The sequence below is a fragment of the Cricetulus griseus genome, chromosome 4, assembly GCF_003668045.3.
Source record: "Cricetulus griseus strain 17A/GY chromosome 4, alternate assembly CriGri-PICRH-1.0, whole genome shotgun sequence".
NCBI classification, from domain to species: domain Eukaryota; kingdom Metazoa; phylum Chordata; class Mammalia; order Rodentia; family Cricetidae; genus Cricetulus; species Cricetulus griseus.
The window spans coordinates 92,771,735-92,792,497 of record NC_048597.1 but is presented as its reverse complement, the minus strand read 5'-3'; the positions used below and the strand labels follow the sequence as shown (position 1 = coordinate 92,792,497).

Below are 20,763 nucleotides of genomic sequence, written 5' to 3'. Positions count from 1 at the left end.
AGCCACATTTTAAGGAAGCTGTAATCTGCCATGTGGTTTGCATGCCTGCTGATACTTAAATGGAGGTCACAGATGCACGCCTTGGCCTGGCCTAAAACAGCACCCAAAGAAAAGGTGGTACAGCAGTGACCTGGGTTCACCTTTGGGAACCCTGGTGTTGACCCCTTAGAGCAGCAGTTCTCAACCTGTGGGGCTGGACCCCTTTGGGGGTTGTCTCAGTCAGGTTTTCTATCGTTGCAACAAAACACCATGACCAAAAAGCAACTTGGGGAGGAAAGGGTTTATTCAGCTTACATTTTCACATCACTGTTCATCAAAGGAAGTCAGGACAGTCACTCACTCAAGCAGGGCAGGAACCTGGAGGCAGGAGCGGATGCAGAGGTCATGGAAGGGTGCTGCTTACTGGCTTGCTCCTCATGGCTTGCTCAGCCTGCTTTCTTATAGAATCCAGGACCACCAGCCCAGGGATAGCCCCACCCACAATGGGCTGAGCCCTCCCCCACTGATCACTAATTAAGAAAATGCCCTACAGCTGGATCTCATTGAGTCATTTCCTCAACGGAGGCTCCTTCCTCAAATGATGACTCTAGCTTGTGTCAGGTTGACACACAAAACCAGCCTAGTACAGGGGTCAAAAGACACTTTTACAGGGGTTGCATATCAGATATCCTACATATCAGATACTTATACTACGATTCATATCAGTATCAAAATTACAGTTATGAAGTAGCAACAAAAGTAATTTTGTGGTTGGAGGTCACCTCAACAGCAGGAACTGTATTAAAGGGTCACAGCATTAGGAAGGTTGAGAATCACTGCTCTGGAAGCATCAGGTTAGTTTTGGAGTTGAGTCATATCTGAGGGCTTCTCCAGACCTACAGTGGCCAGGAAGGGGCCTCAGGATGAGCCAGAGGGTGCTGGCCTGCTGGAAGCGTTGCCTGATTGCCCCATGAGGAGCCCAGGACTCTGTGGCTGGGTCTGCCTTGAGTCTGGGCTGCAGACTACAGGACAAAGTGGTTAGGCAGTAGCTAGACCTCAGGCATGAGTGGAGCCAGCCAGGCGGAAAGCACCAGGTGAAGGGAAAAGGTTAGCTGGGGCCCTGAGGGTCACCATACATTGTATTGTCTCTTCGTATAGCTTGAGAGGCCAGAGTCAGATGTCTTGGTGTCACCTGGATTACCTCCCTTCAAACAGTGTTGGGGAGACACTATGCTGTTTTTCCAGTTCCTAGAGGCTGTGGGTTTTCCTTGGTTTGTAACCACACGCCCTCCATAGTCTGCCTGGCTTTTCCCTCTGGGTTTATATCTCGGCAGTGAATGCACAGACTCCTTGGTGACTGTGCCTTGGGGCTGTCACAGCAAGGCACCAGACTAAGGGGCTGATAGATGATATCATTTATTCCTGACTGCTGGAAACACAAGGTCAAGGAGCTAGAGGTTCCATGTCCGGAGAGGGCCTATTCTTCCTCATGGTGGTGCCTCTGGACATCCTCATATGACAGGAGGGGCAGAAAGGTTCAACATTCCCGACAGCCCTTTCAGAGTCTGAGAAGTGAGTCCCTCATGACTGTCACCTTCTGAGGGTGCCATCAGTAGTAAGGCACTCCCCCACTCCCACCCCCGTGATCCAGAATGATCTCGTGTTGGTTGCTTATACCGTCTGCATGGCAGACTGGCTTCAAACATTGCCACAATTTCCAGGTGGAAGCATAGTTTTGAAGGTCACCATCCAGCCCATGCAGCAGACAGAGTCTCGTGGTGAGAGGTAGATAGGACTTTGCGGTGGGAGCATGTTTGTGGGATTTCTCCCAGGGAAGATAGGAAACGGGACAGTATGTGAGGGACACTCACATAAGTGGCTTATCTGGTCTACATAGGCAGGTTTCCTGGCTGGTGGAGGAGTTCCATGGGTCTCACCTCTTCAGCCTCCCACCTCAGTGTAGTCTCAGGGTGGCGGGGTGGGGCAGTGGACAGAAGCTGCTTCTGAGAACTCTGGGTTGGGACCCCTGTGCATCTGCCATCCTCAGTGAATTCCACCTGCACCATGAACTTGCCAAGTCTGGCTGTGGTAGTTTCTTTTTTATACCCCCCCCTCCTGGGCCTGTCACTGTCATCAAGGCTCCACCCCCATGCCTCCTGTTCACCCTCCCCAGCTGGGCCCTGTTCACGATGTCCCTGGCTGTCTGGTGGGGCCATCTGCCTTTGGGGTTCTTCTCTTTCCTGTCCATGTGGCTCTCCATCATGGCCCCTGTCATCCCATATCCCCGTGTCTCTTACTCCCCACCCCCACCTCCTAGTCCTGTCATATCCCTGCCCCCTCACCTCCTGCCTGTCTCACCCTTCCTTCCCTCCCAGCAGCCTTCAGTCCACTCTGCCCCTCAGCTAGGAGCCTAGAGGCAGCAGGATCTGTCTGCTGACTCCGCCTCTGTGCAGTCCTGAAGTCTGCAGTCAGCCCGGAAGTCCCCTGCTCCTCCACACTCTGTTAGCCTTCCATTATTCTGACAGTCAGTCAGTCAGTCAGTCAGTCAGTCAGTCAGTTGTCAGTTCTTGGAGTCCTGTCAGTCAGTGAATGAGTAGAGCCCAGCCTGCCACTGTTTGTTTATTCATTAATTCAGTCAGTCTGAGGGCAGGGCATGGTCTTGAACTTCCACCAGTTGGTTATTTGGTCAGCCCGTTGATGAGCTGGGCCCAGCTCTCCAGCTGTTGTCAGTGCAGTTAGTTAGTGAACAGCAGCCAAGCAGCCATGAATGAATGTAGCTTCCAGGTCTTGTCATTCACTGGTTCCCTCAGGCCCAGCTTTCCATTATGTTATAAATCAGTCAATTAGTCAGAGAGCCCTGCCTGGCTTTCCTTCTGTTAGTTAGGTAGCAAGGCTGTCTTCAGAGTTCTGTCAGTCAGTCTGGGAGTGGACCTGGCCTTCAACTAAACTGGCCATCCCTGAGGTTGCCCAGCCCTGGACTAACTGTGGGCAGCTAAGGCCTGGGCTTACTGGGTGAGGGGCCCAGAGAGCAGAGAGCAGATGAACTGGGTGAGGGACCCTAGCAGCTAAGCCCAGCCTCCCTGGTGAGGGGTTTCCCCTTAGCTGCTCTGCCTCTCCCATCAGTTGGGTGGTATGTCAGGCACCAGTCAGCCAGGGACCCACCTTCTGCTTCTGCCCTGTCTCTCACCTCATTTTCCTCTCTCAGAACCAGGACCTGGGCCCTCCTGAAAGCTGGGCTCTTCTTTATTGAGCTCCTGCGGGATGCCAGTCTCTGGAAGGTGGCACTGAATAGGGGTCATTGCTTTGAATCCCAGCTCCCACTGAATAAGCAGTCATCTTGGGACACTATCTCTAAGCCTCCGATTCTCACTCGGACAGTGGTCACAGCCTTGTGTTGCCATTGTGAGATCACGCTCAGTGTTCTGTTCTCTGCTTGCCTCATTAGCTCTTCAAACCCTGAAATGTGGGCACGACTCTTCCCATTTTTCAGAAGGTAAAACTGAGGCTCAGAGAAGAGTACTAGGCCAGCCCCTTTGTAGAATTATCCAGGAGAGGTCATCTGGGTTGCTTTGCATCCTTAATCTGCAGAATGGAAATGGTTTCCCTCACCACCACCACCCACAGCCACAGATGGTGGCTCTAGAGGCAGGAAGACCTTCCACAGTGTCTTCCCTACTCTGCCCAGGCTACCCACAGGGGTGGGCAGAGCCCAGGACATGTGCCCGGGAGGCCCGGGTGCCAGCTGTACCTCAATTACATACTATGATGTTGGCAAGGTCCTAGCTTGCTCTGGGCCTTGGTTTCCCTTTCTGTAAAATGGGGAAAACTGAGGGTGCACAGGTATCAGGAGGGCCCTGGGAGCCTGTGCCCTGGGAGCCTGTGCTCAACTCTGTTTCTTCCTTCCCTGAAGGTTTGGGAGAAGAGGAACTATGCAGACTTGTGTGCCACAAGTGTATGCACGAACACACACACATATATCACATGCACACATATACACACATACATGCACACATGCACACTCGAGTGTCCTTATCCTTCTTCCACATACAGACACATGCTTGTAGGTACAGGCACATTCTTACCACACGCACACAGGCACACACTCCACAGTTGTCAGCACCATGCATTCATATCCACACACACACTCTTCCTCCCACACACTTGCCTAGCACGCTCACCCACACTCACTGTCACACGGAGAGCCCGCACTCCTTCAGCTGTGCACACTGTCCCCAGCACACCCCTAGCCCCTGCTCTTTCTTAGGTTTCCCTGGACCACATGAGCAGAGGTGGGGGAGGAGCAGCCTGGCCCCGCCTCCTTTCCCCCTCCCCCTGAGGGGGGATGCTGGCACCCAGCTCTGGGGACCAGGCTGCAGCTTTACCCCAGAGGTGGTGGCTGCTCACAGGGCTGTCCAGCTGTCTGGCTGTGAGCCCTGGCTTCTGAAAGATTCATGCCACCCTGAACTTGACTCTGGGGGTGGTGAGAGGAGTGGGGAGGGAGGAGCCACCCCCTCAGGGTGGTAGCAGCGCACTGCCAGGGGCCCATAGCCTGCTGGAGATGGACTACTACTACTGCCCTAGCCTGCTGAAGCTGCTGCGGTACCTGTGGGTGAGTGTAGGCGCCAGGAGTCTGCGGCTCTTCCGCTCAGCGGTCTGTGCCTTTCGCCTGGCTAACAGAGACTGTGGGAGGAGGAAGCATGGGTGAGGTGGGCAGCTTGGGTCGGAGAGGACAGCCTGGAGTCCTGAGCTGGGACTGTAGCCCGCACAGTTGATTCTGTCTTCTGGGTGAGCACAAAACCAGCGCAGAGCTTATTGGTCTTTCAGGAAACATGCTTCCCTGGGGCTCCTGGGCTCCTTGCTGCTGTCTTCCATAGCTTTGTTTTCCTTTTCCCCCAAACTTGACAAGAGTGAAGCCGGAACCCATTGTACACCAGAGGGGGGGAACCCTCAGAACAGCGTGGGAACCTCAGTTGGGGTGGCCACCTCGAAGGGCTCTTTGGAGTGTTTTCAAACCTTTTGTTGACTGAGACAGATCTGCGTGTCCTGCACAGCTTGCTTGCCCTCTCTAGCTCACTCGCCCTCTCTTCCTTGGTAGGACTGAGGAGACACATTAACCGTGATACTTTCAGGGCTCTGGGAACAGAAGAACTTACCAGGGAATCATCACAGTGTTCGGGGTTTTCCGGAACCTTGGCTACTGAGTTTAGAATGCCCAGAAAGGAAAGTTTTGGGAAATGTTATTTTCCCCTTCTGAATGCTTGCAAATACTTGAGATGTTTGCCGTACAGGATTTTACCAAGCTTCTAAAATGCAGCTTCAGGAAACACTCTGCTCCTTGGCCTCTCCCAGCATCCCTCTCTGTCAGCATCACTGCCCTCGGAAGTCCGTGTGCAACATCTGGAGCACAGGAGACCTTCCCAGTCCTAGGTGCCCTCGGATCACTGGGAAACAAACTCTCATGATACATGAAACCATCATTTATTGGTTTATTTTTCCTTTTTTTTTAAACCACAAAAGTAAGATACAAATATATTAGAATGTGCAGAATGCCCCCAAAGAACCTGAAGAGAGGAGAACTGTTGGCATCTGTTTTTTTTTTTTTTTTTTGACAGGGTTTCATTCTGTAGCCCAGGTTGGCCTGGAACTCTCAGCTGTCTTCCTGCCTCTGCCCCCCAAACACCAGGTTTACAGGTATGTGCCACCATGTCCTGCTTATTTATATTTTGACGTCTGCAGCCCATGGGGTCCTGAAAGCTTCCCTGGTGCCAGGACATTAATGTGGCTATGCTACAATGCCCACTCCCTAGGGTCATGGGAGCGGGGTCAGGCATATGGGTAGATAGCTGCAGTCACGTGTTCATTCAACACCCCTAGCAGCAGTTTGGATATCGGAACACAGATGCATAGGGCCCTGGGTTTGGGGACATCTGGCCTGGGGAGCTTTGGACTTAGGTCTATGTTGGTGTGGGGCAGAGCATGGTACTATGGCAGACAAAGCAGAGCTCAGGAGGATCTAAGAAGGGGTCAGGGGAGGGTGTTCTGGGCAGAAGGATCAATCAGCGTGTGTAAAGAGCAGGGTCGGTGGGCGAGGCAGTTTGAGAGTGCATGGCAAGTTCCACAGCAGGGGCCGGCAGTTAGTCAGTCTGGCTTGTGCCAGATGGGTAGGCAGAGTCTCAGCCCCTCATTGGGCTGCACTCATTGTGACCTTGATCTTTGCTCCTCTCCTGGACCAGAAGGTGGTGGCACAAGGCAGTTTAGGTCTTTCTAGGTATGGCATGGTGGAACTCTCTCTACCCACTTGCTTCTTGTGGGTGACAGGGGCCTCACTGCTGCCTCCTGGCCATCACCCCACCGTTTTCTTTGTTCTGTTCAGTTACTAGACAAAGGCCAGCACAGGTGTCTGGGACCATGGCTTAGGATCGGCCCTCTGACTGCAGTTACGTGGACACTCTTACTGTGGCCTCCTCTGTGGGAAGCCTGGGAATGTGCAAACCACAGGCTCCTGCGGCTGTGGCCTCCTCATCTGCAGAGAGGGGGACAGGCCACCATCCATACTTCCTCATCACAATTCCTCCAGGCCCTCACTCACTTCTGCTCAGCCACTGCTAGCTAGGACTTCCTTTTCTCAGGAAGCCACTCTCAGAGACTGCAGCGGGGAGCTAAGCAGTGGCAAGGGGTGCTCTTCCTGCTTCCCATTGGGTCTCTACATGGCTGTTGTCAGCCTATGGGCCCTTTGACTAATGTCTCCCCATTTCTACATCCTAACTCATTCCTCTGGTCACCACCATCCCTCTCCTGCCTTATATATATATATCTCACCCCTATTAGTGAGATCATGCATCGAGTACCTTTATTTAGTTCAGTATCTTCCATGTTCAATCATGATGTCCTGAGTGGTAAAGGATGTGTAATATTCTATGTGTGTGCATGTATGTACAGTGCAGCCTAGTGTCCTTTCTGTCTGTCTGCTTGGATTGCATCCCTGTCTCGACCCTTGTGACTCTCGCTGTGATCAGTGAGGTGGTGGTTGTGGATCTCCCTGGAGCATGGATGCCATTTCTTTCATGAGGGGATTAACTGCTCCCCTGTCAGTTCTCTGTGTTGTACTGGAAAGCATCTGTGCTCATAGAAGGGACATCAGAGCCCGGTGTGCCCTTCTTCTGGGTTCTTGAAAGCCAGCAGAGTACCGGAAATTAGGGGCTCCAGAGATGATGACTCGGTAGTTCAGAGCACTGGCTGCTCTCATAGAAGTCTCACATGGAGGCTCACTACCATCTGAAACTCCAGTTCTAGAGGATCCGAGCCCTCTTCTGGCCTCCCTGGACACTGCACAGATGTGCACAGACACAATGCTGGCAAATCACTCATACACATAAATAAATCAGTAGTAGAAATGAGTCCTGGAAAGGCGGCTCAGCTGGATTGTCTAGCATGTGGGTAACCCTGGGTTCCATCCACTGTACAAACCAGGTATGAAATACCCCCTCCCTGCCGCCCCCACCCCCTGGCCCCCCCATGATCTCAGTGCTCAGGAGGTAAGACAGGAGGATAAGGACTTCACTCGGGTACATAGCAAGTTAGAGGCCAGCCTGGGCTACATGGAGTTACTTTATCAAAAAAGGACAGACAGACAGAGAGCAGGGAATCTGCATGAGCTCATTGCTGGGAACCCCAGACTGAATTCTGAACTCTGAGGGGCCAATCTTGCCCTCTTGGGGATGCTTGACAGTCTGTCTGGAGATATTTTTGGTTGTCTTAACTGGGGGTGGGGTGGGGACTGGTACTACTGGTATCTTGTGGATAGAGGCCAAGGGTGCTGTTTGATGCCATAGAAGGTGGGGCAGCCTCCCTAGCTCCCTTAGCACCGTCAAGAGCAGTCATGGCGAACAAATCCAGGGAAATAGGGGAGGATTGATGAGCCCCTGAGGGGAGCAGGACAAGGGAGGATTGATGAGCAGCTGAGAAGGAGGACTTATGGGCAGCTGAGAGGAGGATCACAGGGAGGACTTCTGCATTCAAAGGCTCTGTTTCCCCTTGGCATCTTTCTCTAGTAGGATCCAATCTCAGAGCCCAGTCTATACTTTACTATCTTATGTGGGATTCTAAACAGGGCTTCACAATTGCCCACCAACCAGGTCAGTCCTGGTTGCTCACACTTGTGTGTGCTCACTGACCTGGGATGGAGGTGGGGGCAGCTGCTCATGTCTTTAAAATGCTTTCCTGGTTGATATGGAGGCATGGGCCTGTCATCCCTGCCTCTCAGGAGGCTGAGGCAGGAGGATCAAAAGTTCAAGACCTGCCTGCTGGGGCCGCACAGTGAGTTCGAGGCCAGCCTTGGCAACTTGCTTTCTATCTCAAAAGTAAAAAAGATGAGAAGAGAGTTGGGGATTTAGCTCAGTGGAAGAGCTCTTGTCCAGCATCCCCAGTACTGCAAAAACAAACAGCCCAGTTGGTAAGCATGGCGTCTAATGGCTTATGCCCTCTCCTGTCATCAGCCTTGATAAATTAACCAGTTCCTCCTGCTTGGGCAGTAGTTTGTTCTCAGATGTTCCCGGTGCCCTTTAGCCTCAGCATGGGTTTCACTCCTGAGTTATTCTCAAGGTTGCTCAAGTCTTCCTTAGGCCTGGGTCAAGGGTGGCTGAAGCAGATCTCTGCAGAGGGGCGGCCATTTGTGGGCTGTCGTCCATAGCTTCCTATCTACAGCCTGGTCTTGCACACAGCTCTGGGGGTGAGCCCCTCTACCCCCACTTCTGGGCCCACCCTGCATCAGCTGGGAAGTGGGAGGAGATTGAGTTTCTATTATGTGTCATTAGTAACCCGAGCTGGTGGCTTCCTCTGCTGGGGCTGTTTGGAGTCACTTAATCTTGTGGAGATAAGCTAAGCAGACAGACCCTCTTAGGGCCCATGGGCCTGCCACTGGGCATCCAGCTGGAAGCTGTCACCAGTACCACTCTACTGAGCCCTCACAAAGATCCCTTGGTATGAACCATGTGGGTTTTGTGGGTAGCTCACCCCATCCTCACGCTGGCCCCTGTGAGTTGATCTCAGTACTGCCTCCATTTGCAGTGGGGAAACGGAAACGTGTGAGGTTTGGTGTCTTGTTTGCCACCCCTGCAAACTTGGACATGTCAGAGTCAGTATGTGAAGTCAGGTACCCCTTGTCCCATTTTAACTACTGGGAACACTGAGGCCACCAGGGTTGAGGTGACTTGGCATCCAGTGGCAGAGCCCACACAGGGCTTAAGCTTTCAGCACAGTGTGGCACCAAGGAACCCCAGGGCTTTGGAAGGAGGAGGCCTTTGCCTTTAGTGAGGCTCTAGCCCTTGCTGGCAGGGTGACTTTAGGCTCTGAGCCTCTGTTTCCCTGTCTGTGGCTGGAGTTAGCAGTACTGGTTGGGATAAGGGGCAGGGCTTTGGGGAGCAGCCATGTCCAGATGCGCTTGGGAAGGGACGAGATCACCCTCATCTCCTATCTGTGTCCCTGACGATTCCAGCCTGTGCTGAGGCCTGGAGATGGCACTCTGTGGCTCTCTCAGCTTGATTAGAGTATAGTCAGGAAGCAGCATGCACACAGAGACCTTCGATGGTTGCTGCAGGGTGGGAGCCCCCACAGTAAGAGCACAGCACTTGGCAGGGAGACTGAGGCAGCCAGTGATATAGGCTGTGTCTGACCTGGAGTCTCTGCCCCACAGGCTGCTCCTAGCAGGGTTGTGTCTGGGGGCCTCACTGTCTATGGAGGAATGGAGGCGAGTCGCCCAGTTGCCACTGTGGTGGCCGTGCTTCATCTGTCCACATCCCGTTCCACCAGCAGAGGGTTTTTTTTTTTTTTTTTTGATGGAAAAAATGTCTAAATACTGCTGGCTTGGCTGTCTGCCTCCCAGGCATTCTTGCAGAGTGTTTGCTTAACTGTACCCCTCTGTGGCCTATGGTCTCTCCCTGGTGACATCGGTAATAGTCATGAAGGGACACACAAGAACTCCATATGAGGCCACCAAAGCTCACAGCAACCTTAAAGGTGGATATATTATTATTATTATTATTATTATTATTATTATTATTATTATTACACAAGTGGGGAAACTGAGGCTCTAGAGATCCAGTAACTCCCTGATAGTCAACAGTCAGTCAGAGGCTAAGCTGGGATTTGAACAGGGAGGTGTAAAAATGAGTCCTGTTTGGGGACACTGTGTACTTCCACCATTACAGAAGGACTCCAGTGGCAGGTCACATGACTTCAGGCATGGCTCATGGTGCGCAGTGGGTGCTCAGTAGGTGTGGGCACTGTCCGAGGCTGCTGGGGTTTAATGCCCGTAAACCTGAGCTGCAGATGGCCAAGGGCTGCCTGGCGCTTGCTGCCCACCCCGGAAGCCGTTGCTGCTTCTGCTGTGGCTCTGGTCGTGGTCTGGGTCTCACATTCAGCCTCTTAGCCCTCACTGAGGCCTGGTTTGGCTTTGCTCACTGACGTCTGTGGCTGAAATGGAAGAGCTGTCTATTTCCAGCCGTCGACCTGGGCTGACATTTTAGGCCACAGGACATGAGTCATTGGGGTTTCAGACTGACTAGAGCTGTGGAGCCTGTTAGGGGTTTTTGAGTCTGGGTCTCAGGTTTCTGCTTCTGGCCAGTTCACAGGGCCTGGACTGACCTCTTCAGCTCTGGAAACAGTTTTGCCATCTGTAGAATGGGAATAATGTAGCAGCTTCCTCTCGGGGGCACCCTGAGATGCTGCTGAGGTGGCACAAACAAGTCCCTCTATCCAGTTGGTTCTGGGTAAATGTTAGCAGTCTATGCTGGTATAAGACAGTGAAGGTGCTGTCAGTCCCACTCACTCCTGGAGGCCCCTTCTGTGAGCAAGCTAGTCTATTCCAGCCAGTGGGTAGTTGAGCCAATACACAATGACCAAGACATAGAACTCAAGGTAGTGTGTCAGGATATGGGGTGTGCTACGGAAAGGAAGGTGCAGGCAAGATACACAGCAGGGGCTGACTGAGTGGAGCCAGGGAGACCTCCTGAGAATGTATGAGGCGGGAGAAGGAGGGGGAGAAGGTGGGGTGATGCTGGGAGGAGATGAAACTATACAAAGGGCCTGAGATGAGTGCCTGTTTAAAAAGAAAGACTAAGGCAGAGTGGGTGAGGGGAGGCAGTCAGCGGAAGGCTAGTGAGGAGATACTAGGTATGAGATCACTCTGAGGACATCACCTTGGATCGTGAGGTCACTGGAGTCCCAGGGGAGAACACTTTGAACTGGACTATGAGTCCAGTTTGGGCTTTGAGGGATCTCTGATTGCTGTGCAAGGGAGAGGCCACGAGGAGCCCCTAGTGATTCAACAGACTTGAAGTAAAAGCACCAGGTCCTGGTCTGAGGCTTTCTACCCCTTACATCCTTCCCACTGTGTCCAGTCCTAGGAAGAGGCACCCCCGAGTCCTTTAGTCAGGGAGATCTGCGGCTGCTCAGCTGCTGTAGCCAATATCCAGCTGTCTGGACCGATTCCTTCCTTCCCTCTCCATGACAGTCTCTGGGCCCCAGTGTACTTCCAGCTGTATCCCAGCTGTACCCCAAGCCATACCCTTAGCCCAAGTTCCAGACTTTGCCCTGCCATGGCCTGACCTCTCTCTTGCCTGTTGTTTCGTCCTCAGCATTTGTCACAGACTTCTTACCTTAAAGAAAGATGGAAGTAGACCTTGGGATGCTGGTGACCCCTGAGCATGGAAGGCTACCTCCTGGCCCTCAGAGGGACTCAGTGGTTCACCATGGCTTTTGTGCTAATGTACTGTGGGAGCTCTGCTTTCAAGTGAAGTCTCTGGCCACAGCCCCTGCTGTCTTGTTGCTGGGTTTCAAGCATTCCAGGTTTAGAGAAGTTCAAAAGGGCATGTCAGTCTTGTGGTCATCCAGGGTGGTTATGTGGCTAGAATACTTTTGGGAAGCTGGAGAGGGATACAGTTGCTGTGTGACCCTGAGCAATCGCTTGCCCTCTCTGGGTCTGAAGGATTGGTCTAAATTCTCCTCAGAGCCTCTTCCTATGTATGCAGGAAGTCCCAGGGCTGCTGTAAAGTGGGAGGGGAGTTGTGGGCACAGTGACCTGGGTTCAAGTCCATGTCTCCCTCCTGCTCGTGACCCCTAGTGAGTGGCATTGACTTTCAGCCTGTTTCCTCGCCTCACACCTATGTCGAGATGAGAAATTGCCCCTCGACATAGAGAGCAGTGGGGGGCAGGGAAGAGGTGTCACACAGTAGGTACTCAATAAATCGGAGGGAGCCACCATTGCTGCCGCCGTCTTTATGTTCCTCAAGCTTCACATTTAAATCCTTCTGGCTGGAGTTGCTGCCAGATACTCCTCTGTCTCAGTGATTCCCAGGTTGGACAGTAGAGGGTGCACTGGTCCTGACAAGCTGCTGCCTTTCGCAGGCTATGTATGATCAGCTCTCAGTGGTTCCCACCTGAGCTGCCTTTCACAGGTTAAGGTCGGCCTTGGATGGTTCACACCTGAGTTCCATAGACCTTCCCTAATGGCCGGCGTCCGAACTGTCTCTTTCTAGCAGTGTCAGGACGGGAGGTGTCTGTATTCTCAGTTCACATCCACGCGTTCAGCAAAGGCCAGTTAGAATACAGGGGTGAAAAGTCGCCTTTGGGGCTGGGGCTGTGGCTCGGTTGGTAGAGTGCTTGACTAGCGTGTCTGAGGCCTGGGGTTCCAGTCCCATACCGCATAAACCAGGTGTGGTGATGGTACAAGAAGTGGAGGCAGGAGGATCAGAAGTCATCTGTGCTACATAGTAAGCTCCAGGCTGGCCCCGGCCACCTTGGACCCTGCCTCAAACAAAAAGCCACACCTGCTCTGAGCATGTGTGGCCCCCTCTGCTTGCTGTTAAACTTTATTTGATCATAGTTGCTAAAGGCTGGCCATTGTGGGGACAGTGTGGATGTGCTGTGTAAGCAGAACCATTTTATATTAGGGACAGGAAGATTCTTGGGGGGCGCTGGTGTCTGTGGGGTTCCAGGACAAGTCCCTGTGCATCCCAGGGGCTGACTTTGGGGGGTGGGGTGTAAGAGCTGGAGGCACTTTGCAAATGCTGGGGTGCTGCCCAGAGAGATCACACTGGTGCTGGAACAGCAAAGCTGGCTTCCGACAGTAGCAGGGGAGACTTGCGGCAGCTGGTAGCCATTCTGCCCCATGTTTGCCTCAGGGGAGCATAGGGGATGCCTGGAGCTGCAAAGGGAATTGTCACAGGGGTCCCTGAGCTGAGAGGGTCAATGATGGTCATGTCCAGAAGCAAGAGAGACCTCGGCTAGTAGGAGAGTGCCTCTGCCCAGCAAGGATGCTGGGGGCCCTGCCCTATCCCTGTGACCTTGTGCTAATCTCTGCCTTCCCTGGCCCAGAATCTCCTTTTCTGAGAGAACGTCTGCCCACCATTCATTGGCCCAGCAGCTGGCTGAGTGTGTGGAGAACTGAGTGTCCTGCCTATGCTGGGCCTATGCTTAGAGTTTCCAACCCTAGGAAGTAAGGGAGAGGGAGAGTAAGGGGGGAGGGCCATCAAACATGGGAGCCAAACAGTTCCGGGGGGAGTGTGTGGAGGGTGTCTCTGTGTCTGTCATTGTGATTGGTGCCCAGAGACTACAATTTAAATACGTCCGAGTAAATATTTGGCTATCTCAGGAGCAGATGTGAAGGTGTCCATAGTTTGAGCTATTTCAGTTCAGTGAATACTCTTGCAGAAGTAGATGGAGGCTCCCAGAGCTGAGGAAGATGGAGAAGGCTCAGGGTCTAGGACTGCAGCTGCAGGGTGGAATTGCTTCTGCAGTCAGTGTAGTAGGATCATGGTGACAGAACTCCCCAATCGAAGAGACAATAAATCTCAGGTAGTTACACCTGTTACCTGAGTGGGTTGCTGTGCATTGTGTATTCTCGCCAGTAGGTCATGCTGGACTCTATGAATATACACAGCACATGGCAATCAAGATAAAAGTGAGGACTTGCTAGGTGGCTCAGCCGGGTAAAGGTGCTTGCTGCCAAACCTGAGTTCCGTCCCTGGAACGCACATGTTGGGAGGAGAGGCTGAGTCCCGCCGTTTGGCCTCCAATCTCTACATTCACACAGATAGATATATGTCAAAAAGAAACTTCGAAAAGAAACCGAAGAAATGTCTACGGGTAAAAGAACCCGATGCTTTCTGTAGGTGTTTTCTCCAAGAGGGGAAGTGGCTGCTGGGTGTGGAAGGTTGCTGCTCTACAGCTAGTGGCTTTGTTAGCACAGTGTGAGCACCACTGCCACTGTCCTTGTGTGCTCCGAGAAGCAGTCTTCATTCTCTTCTAACTGGAAGAGTTGCTGGAATGTAACCCTGTCAGAATCCTGAGTGAGTGTGGAGAACCTTCGGCACAGAACAGCCCCACCCTTCAGAGGTTCTGGGGGCCAAAGTGAAGATCGAGGTGTTGGGAGGCTTTTGTCCTTGGCTCACACAGGCCTCCTCTTGCTGTGACCTCACAGAGCCTTCTGTGTGTGAGCTTCTGTGATGCCTGAGCTCTCCTTCCTGCAGCTCGTGTGGATGCCCCCCACCCCCAACCAGGTGGAGTGGCCTGAGTATGTGACCCCAATACTTGGGAGGTAGAGGCAGGATGATGAAGCCAGCCTGAACTACATGAGCACCTACCCCCAACCTCTAAGATACCACTTGGATTGGATTAGACACCCTAGTGGCCTCCCTTTAGCCTAACCACTGATTTTAAGGCTTTTGCAAAATTTACTCAGTGTTCTAAGCTGTAACCAGGGTGCCAGCATAGGAGCTTCATTGTGTCCTCTGAGCAGTCCTGGAGGGAGACACCACTGTCCTCTGTGCAGAGAGGTTAAATCACCTCCAGAAGACCACATAGTAGTCAGCAGAGGAGGGAGCTCTGACCCAGGTTGCCAAGCCTTGGAGCCTGCTCTGTGTTCTGACTTGATCCCAGTGCTGAAGGTATCTCCTTCATTCAGTTTTTGCATTCTGATGAATCCATCAGCATTTCTCAATCCTTCTCCCTGTTCTCACCCTGTTGAAGGTATAAACTGGGAGGGACCCAGATGAGGGGAAGTGGGCCAGCCCTCAGCACTGCCCTGGCTTGCAGGGCCCCTGGGGCTGCTGGGCCATCTGGCCATCTTCCCAGAGGGGCCTGCTGGGGCCGCCCTCCCTGCCCTGCTGCCCGCTCAGGCTTGTGTGAGCAGCCATGCCCAGTGAAAGCGGCCTTTGTCTTCCAGGACAGGTGACCCAGGGCTCCTAGAGCAGATCAGGTTCGGTGCCCTGTGAACCTAAGTCATCCCATAACCCCCACGGCTGACTGGGTAGCCGCATGGTCAGAGCATCTGGAGAGGTTTGGAGGCTAATGATGCCAGGGTTCCTGGGTACACAGAACTTTATAGTGTGGGAACCCCATCTTCTGTCTTCCATTTTCTTAGGCCCTTCTTGGATCTGCAGGACCCCGGGGACTTGTTGGGGTCCTGTCTGTGCTGAAATCCTGTCTTGACAAGCCACTTGAAGATGTAGCCCTAACTAGTCATTGTCACAGTCATTGATTCTGGGGACAGGAAGTGTAGCAGGGCACAGTGGGTGCAGTTGTCCCTGGCTGGGAATGGGTCAGCTGGACACCCCAGTGACTGAGAGCTATATTTCTTCTGAAAATTTTTTCACTCATGGTCTGGGTGTTTGTGCACACAGGCCTGGGCTGTGGGAGCTGGTGTAATAACCACATTGTGGGTTTGTTTGTTTGTTTGTTTGTTTGTTTGTTTGTCATGAAGGCACAGCCACAGAAGGCCCAGGGCATCCCTTCTGCTGGTCTTTGTGGATCCCAGTGGCCACAGGGAGGCGATACAGACCTACTTCCTCAGCCTCTTGGAGAGTGGGTACAAAGCCTGCTATGCTGCCCTCCCTTCAGTCCAGAAGGGTGTAGATGCTGAGGGCCCAGCCTGGCTGCTGTCTGTTGCTGTGCACCTCCACGCTGTTAGAGATATGGGCAGTTCTTCCCAGCCTCCCCTGAGCTTGGCTATCCCTGAGTTCCTGTGGATTCTCTCATGTTCCTCTCTAGATGTGAGCCTGGGGTGCGTGTGTGGCCTGCCCAGCTACCGGAGTCTTGCGACTTTGAATAACTGAGAGGTCCTTTCTGTTCTGACAGAGGGACCAGGTGAACATCTAGACACGTGTGTATGAAGCTCATTCACTGACTTCCCAGGGCCTGGCAAACAGTAGGTGCCAGGTGTATACTTTGCTGGTCAGAGGGGAAAGAGGCAGGTCACAACAGGCCTCCTATCCTGTACACACAGTAGGCTCATAGAAGGTTGCAACTGAGCTGGTGACTATGCCCCATCCCTGTGTTGTCACACAGCCGGGCATCCAGGTGTCCACCAGTGAGACATGAATGGTCGGATCTTCTCTCCATTGGTACTGGCTACACCACAGCTCTGTCCACAGTGCTCAGGGTGGGGTATACAGAAAGTACTCAATAGCTGCGTATAGAACTGGATGACAGAATGAACAGCTGAAAAGAATAAGCAATTAGGGCCCCTTGTTCATTTCCATTTCCTAGCATGAGGTCCTGCACACAGTTGGTGCTTGTTAATATTGAGCCAGTGTCAAAGTGAGCTTTTTGAGGGTAGAGATGTGTCTTGTTGATTTGGTTACTGTGACTGAGCTGGGCTTGGTACGAAAAGGCACTGGGCAGGTACCCTGTGAGATGATTATGTTTCTGAAGCTGGCCCACATCTTGTTTTTCGATTCGTTCCTCAGGTTCTCATACAGTGTCAGACATTCATCAGTGCTTAGTTCACATGTCCTGGTCCCTCCGAGAGTCTCTGTCCCTGCAGAATGGATGGAGAAGAAAGCTGGGGTGGGTCCCTGCTGCCACCCTTTCCTGTTGTTCAGGTCACGCAGGTGGACAGGAAACTGCACAGGCTGCTGGGAACTGCTGCCTAGGCTGGCCTTGAGCGGCTGTGGCATCCTGCCAAACCTCAGCCAGCACCGCCCTGCTATGGAGCAGCACCCCCAGGATCCCTCTTCCCAGCCACGTTAGTCATTTTAAATTTAGAGCAGGCTGTGCCAGCCCACACCAGCCATCGGGTCACCGTGTCTCAGTGTCAAGGCCCGTTGACCCTGAGGACTGATCCAGGCTCCCTCAGAGCCAGGCTCCAAGTCTGCGGTCAGAACAAGCCTGCTGACCCAAGTCCCCTTTCCCACCATAAAAGGGCATTAAGAGGTTCTTTCTCTTTGGGGTGGGGATCCTGCTCTCCAACACTGGCTGTGGGTCTGGCTTTGTCAGACCCCTCTTTCTGAGGGGCTCCACCCCAGAGGCAGCTTCCACAAACCTCCACAGCCATCTTGCTGTTCATAATTACAGGCCTGTTTCCCCCAGTGCAGTGTGAGGGGCAGGGTGCAGGCTGGGACTCCAGGTGCAGAGCGAGTGATGGGGTTCACGTGGTGTGCTGGCCCTACATGCCAAGGCATTGTGCCTCCATCACTTAAGGACTGGGGAAGAGGGCCCGTGAGCCGAAAGCCAAGCCTGGGACCCGGCTTCCCAGAGAAATGTCATGCTGCGGTGCCAACCACTGTCATCCAGGCCTCAGGCTACTGACTTAGTTGATGAGGTCCTGAGCATGACAGTTGGTGACAGTTGCTGCTCTCAGTGTCTTGTCACCTGGTGAGAAGCTCCAATACAAGAAAGGAGTCCAGGCCTGTGGTTACATTTGCCATCGCACTGAGAAGTCTGCAGTAAGAGGATCATGCACTTGAAGTCAGTCTGGGCCACACACACAGTGAGGCCCTGTCTGAGAGAAAAGATGGGTGCTGTGGAGATGACATCCATGTAGAGTCAAGGTGCAGCTGTGCACATCTGTAGCCCAGCTCAGGCCTGGGGTGATGGATCCTTAGGCTTTGTGGCTGTCAGTCTAGCCAATCAGTGAGAGACCCCCATCTCAGAAGAGAAGGTAGAGAGTGATAGCCAATCAGTGAGAGACCCCCATCTCAGAAGAGAAGGTAGAGAGTGATAGCCAATCAGTGAGAGACCCCCATCTCAGAAGAGAAGTGATAGGGAGGGCGTGATAGGGTAGAGAGTGATAGGGAGGGTGCCTGATGGTCAACTCCAGATTCTGTATGCTTGTACACACGTACACACACTCACACACATACCATACACACACACACACACACACACACACACACACACACACACACACACACACACGCCGTATACATGCATAACCAATACACACATCCCCCCCATTCAACCCCTACACCATATACACTCCCCCAATACACACCCCAAACATACATACACACATGCACACCACACCCCTCCACACCATACACACACATACCCAATACACACACACACACCATAATACACCCCACACCATAGACACACACACACACACCCATAGTACACTCACACACATACCATACACACACACACACACACCACATACACACCATACACACATACAGACACACATACACATACACAATGGACATGGCCATCTTGCTGTTCATGATTCCCTGAAGGGGATTTCTGAGGGGCTCCAAGATGGGGTCCCTGAATGCTTTCTCATCCCCACTCCCAGGAAGGGTGACAGACATGTATTCACATATTTGTAGAATGAGCACCAGCTGGTCCCTCTCCCCAGAAGGCACTTGGTCACCTTTTATGGGTGTCCTGATTTTTTTCCCTATGGATGGGATAAAATGTCATGGCTAGAAGCAGCTTGGGGGAGGAAGGATTTGTTTTAGCTTTCACTTTCATGGTCAGCCTGTCGTTGAGGGATACAGACAGACTTTCCTCTTGTCCACCTGCCCCTAAACAGTACAGCATGGCACCTGCTTCCATAGTGTTCCTGTTGCCTTGGGCCAGGGATGAGCTTTATGAAGAGGAGTTAGGGGGATGGAGGCTGTGCAAGTTCTCCATGGTCTCTAGCTCACTTCCTATCAGGACACAGGTTCTCTGTGGCCTCCAGGTCACTTCCTATTAGGAGCAAGGGCTCTTGAGGGCTGCAGGAGTCCTGGAAGGAAAAGACCTTTTAGTACATGGTAAACAGTGTCCTAGCCTTTCCTGTGTGCTCTTGCTGGTGGTCCTGAGCCTGCAGCACCTCCAGACAGGCTCTTTCTTCACAGTGAGGACACCCTGTTTGGTCGTGTGGCCAAGCGAGGTCTCTTCTGTACCCGTTGCCAGGAAAGGGCCTGGACATGTGCTTCCAGAGTTTCTGTGTGTAAAGTCAGAAGGAGACAAATTGTACTTGACAATTTCAGTTGCCATAGCTACTGGGACATGGAGAGCTGTGTTCTCAGCCTGAGACCTTCAACCGACATGCCTTGGTCACAGGTCGTGGCATTTAGATCAACCTTTTCAAATTGGGGGTTGAGAAAAGATGCTGGCCAACCAGTCTCTGTGGCTTCACTGCAGCCGAGTGAAGGGTACCTCTGGCTGTCCCCATCACCATCCAGTGGATGCTGTGCTGCCCCACCCCCCTCATTTGTCTGTCTGCTCAAGTAATTTTTAAATTAAATTTTATTTATTCATTTATTTTGTGTGTCTTTGTCTCTGTGTGTGGAGGTCAAAGAGAAGTTGTAGGAATTGGGGTCGTGTCTCTGATTATACCCTGTGGGTCCCAGGGATTGAACTCAGGTCATCAGGCTTGGCAGCAAACACCTTTACCCTCTGAGCCATCTTGTCAGCCCTTTGCTAACTTTAGTGGCAAGTGTGACCCCGGCTCTACCCCCCCCCCCCCCAGTGTGGGGAGGCAAGACAGATCACACAAATGCAGAGGAAACAGCTGTTCCTTGCACTGATCTGTGTGAAGATGGCAGGACAGGGCAGAGGGGAGGCTGCATGGCTGGAAGCACTTCTCAAAGGCAGAGAGATGGACTTGGATCTGTGAGGATCTGGGAGGCAGGTTCAGGCCTGTAAAAGTTCTGGGGTGGGAACAACTCAGGGAGGCTGAGACCTATGGTCGATATGACCAGCCTAGAGGTGAGTGAGGGAGGAAGCAGTGGGAGTTTGGGGGACAGGGCAGAGGGTCTGAGGTATCCTGGGTGTGGTCAGGCTAGGGGTCTCATAGAGATTTCGTACACTAGTATAAAGCTCAGGAAGGAGTAGAATGGGGAGACCAGAAATCTGAGAATTGGTGTCCATTGCATACACTGGTAGGAAGAGGGTAATAGTGGCTGGGTGCAGATCGAAATGGGGGAAGAATAGCCGGGGAGGATGCCACACTTCTGCCCAGACAGAGCTGGTGTCAGCCCCGCACCCCTACTGCAGCAGCAGAGCTGGGGAGAGTGGAAGGGGGCCAGGCCAGAACTTGCCTCGGGGTAAGTGGGACTGGGGTCCCGTTAATCTCTTACAGGTGGGTGAGCTTGGCTAATGGGGCTGGATGGCAGAGGAAGATGGGTTCTGCAGGGGACATAGGGACAGCCTGCTTGGAGGAGAGTCTTCTAGTGGCGTGTGGTGAAATCCGGTGCTGAAATCCGGGAGGGAGGGGTAGAGCACCTGTGTCCCCACATGGGAGGAGCAGGTGGGCTCCAGAGCAGGGGTCAGGCCATCGCAGAGTGTGCTGCAGATTAATAGAAGGCAAAATTTCTTAGCTTCAGGAGTAGCGTGGGCCTGGGTAGATCCAGCTGTGGCACCGATGGCCGGTCGTAAATGGTAACGATCACTGCATGCTAACTGCAAGCCTTCACCAGGCCTGACCAGAACTCTGCAAATCGATGGCTGGTGTCCCCCGCCCTGCACCCTTTCCCAGATTTATCTAGCCAAAGTTCCCACCAGCCCTTGCTGTCATTTTGT

The 20,763-nt window shown here is 52.8% G+C and overlaps 1 protein-coding gene across 2 annotated transcripts in view; it reads left to right on the top strand.

The window, feature by feature from the left end:
• Positions 1-20,763, top strand: part of Kiaa1671 (KIAA1671 ortholog) — a 91,269-nt gene that overhangs the window by 24,631 nt on the left and 45,875 nt on the right. Inside the window, exon 1 of one of the 2 annotated variants that reach the window (XM_035443497.1) lies at positions 4,538-4,588. The exons of the other annotated variant lie outside the window; for it this stretch is intronic. Coding sequence (XP_035299388.1) covers positions 4,538-4,588 — 51 coding nt within the window. Of the gene's footprint in view, positions 1-4,537; positions 4,589-20,763 lie in introns of those variants that run through there. 2 annotated transcript variants of the gene reach the window in all.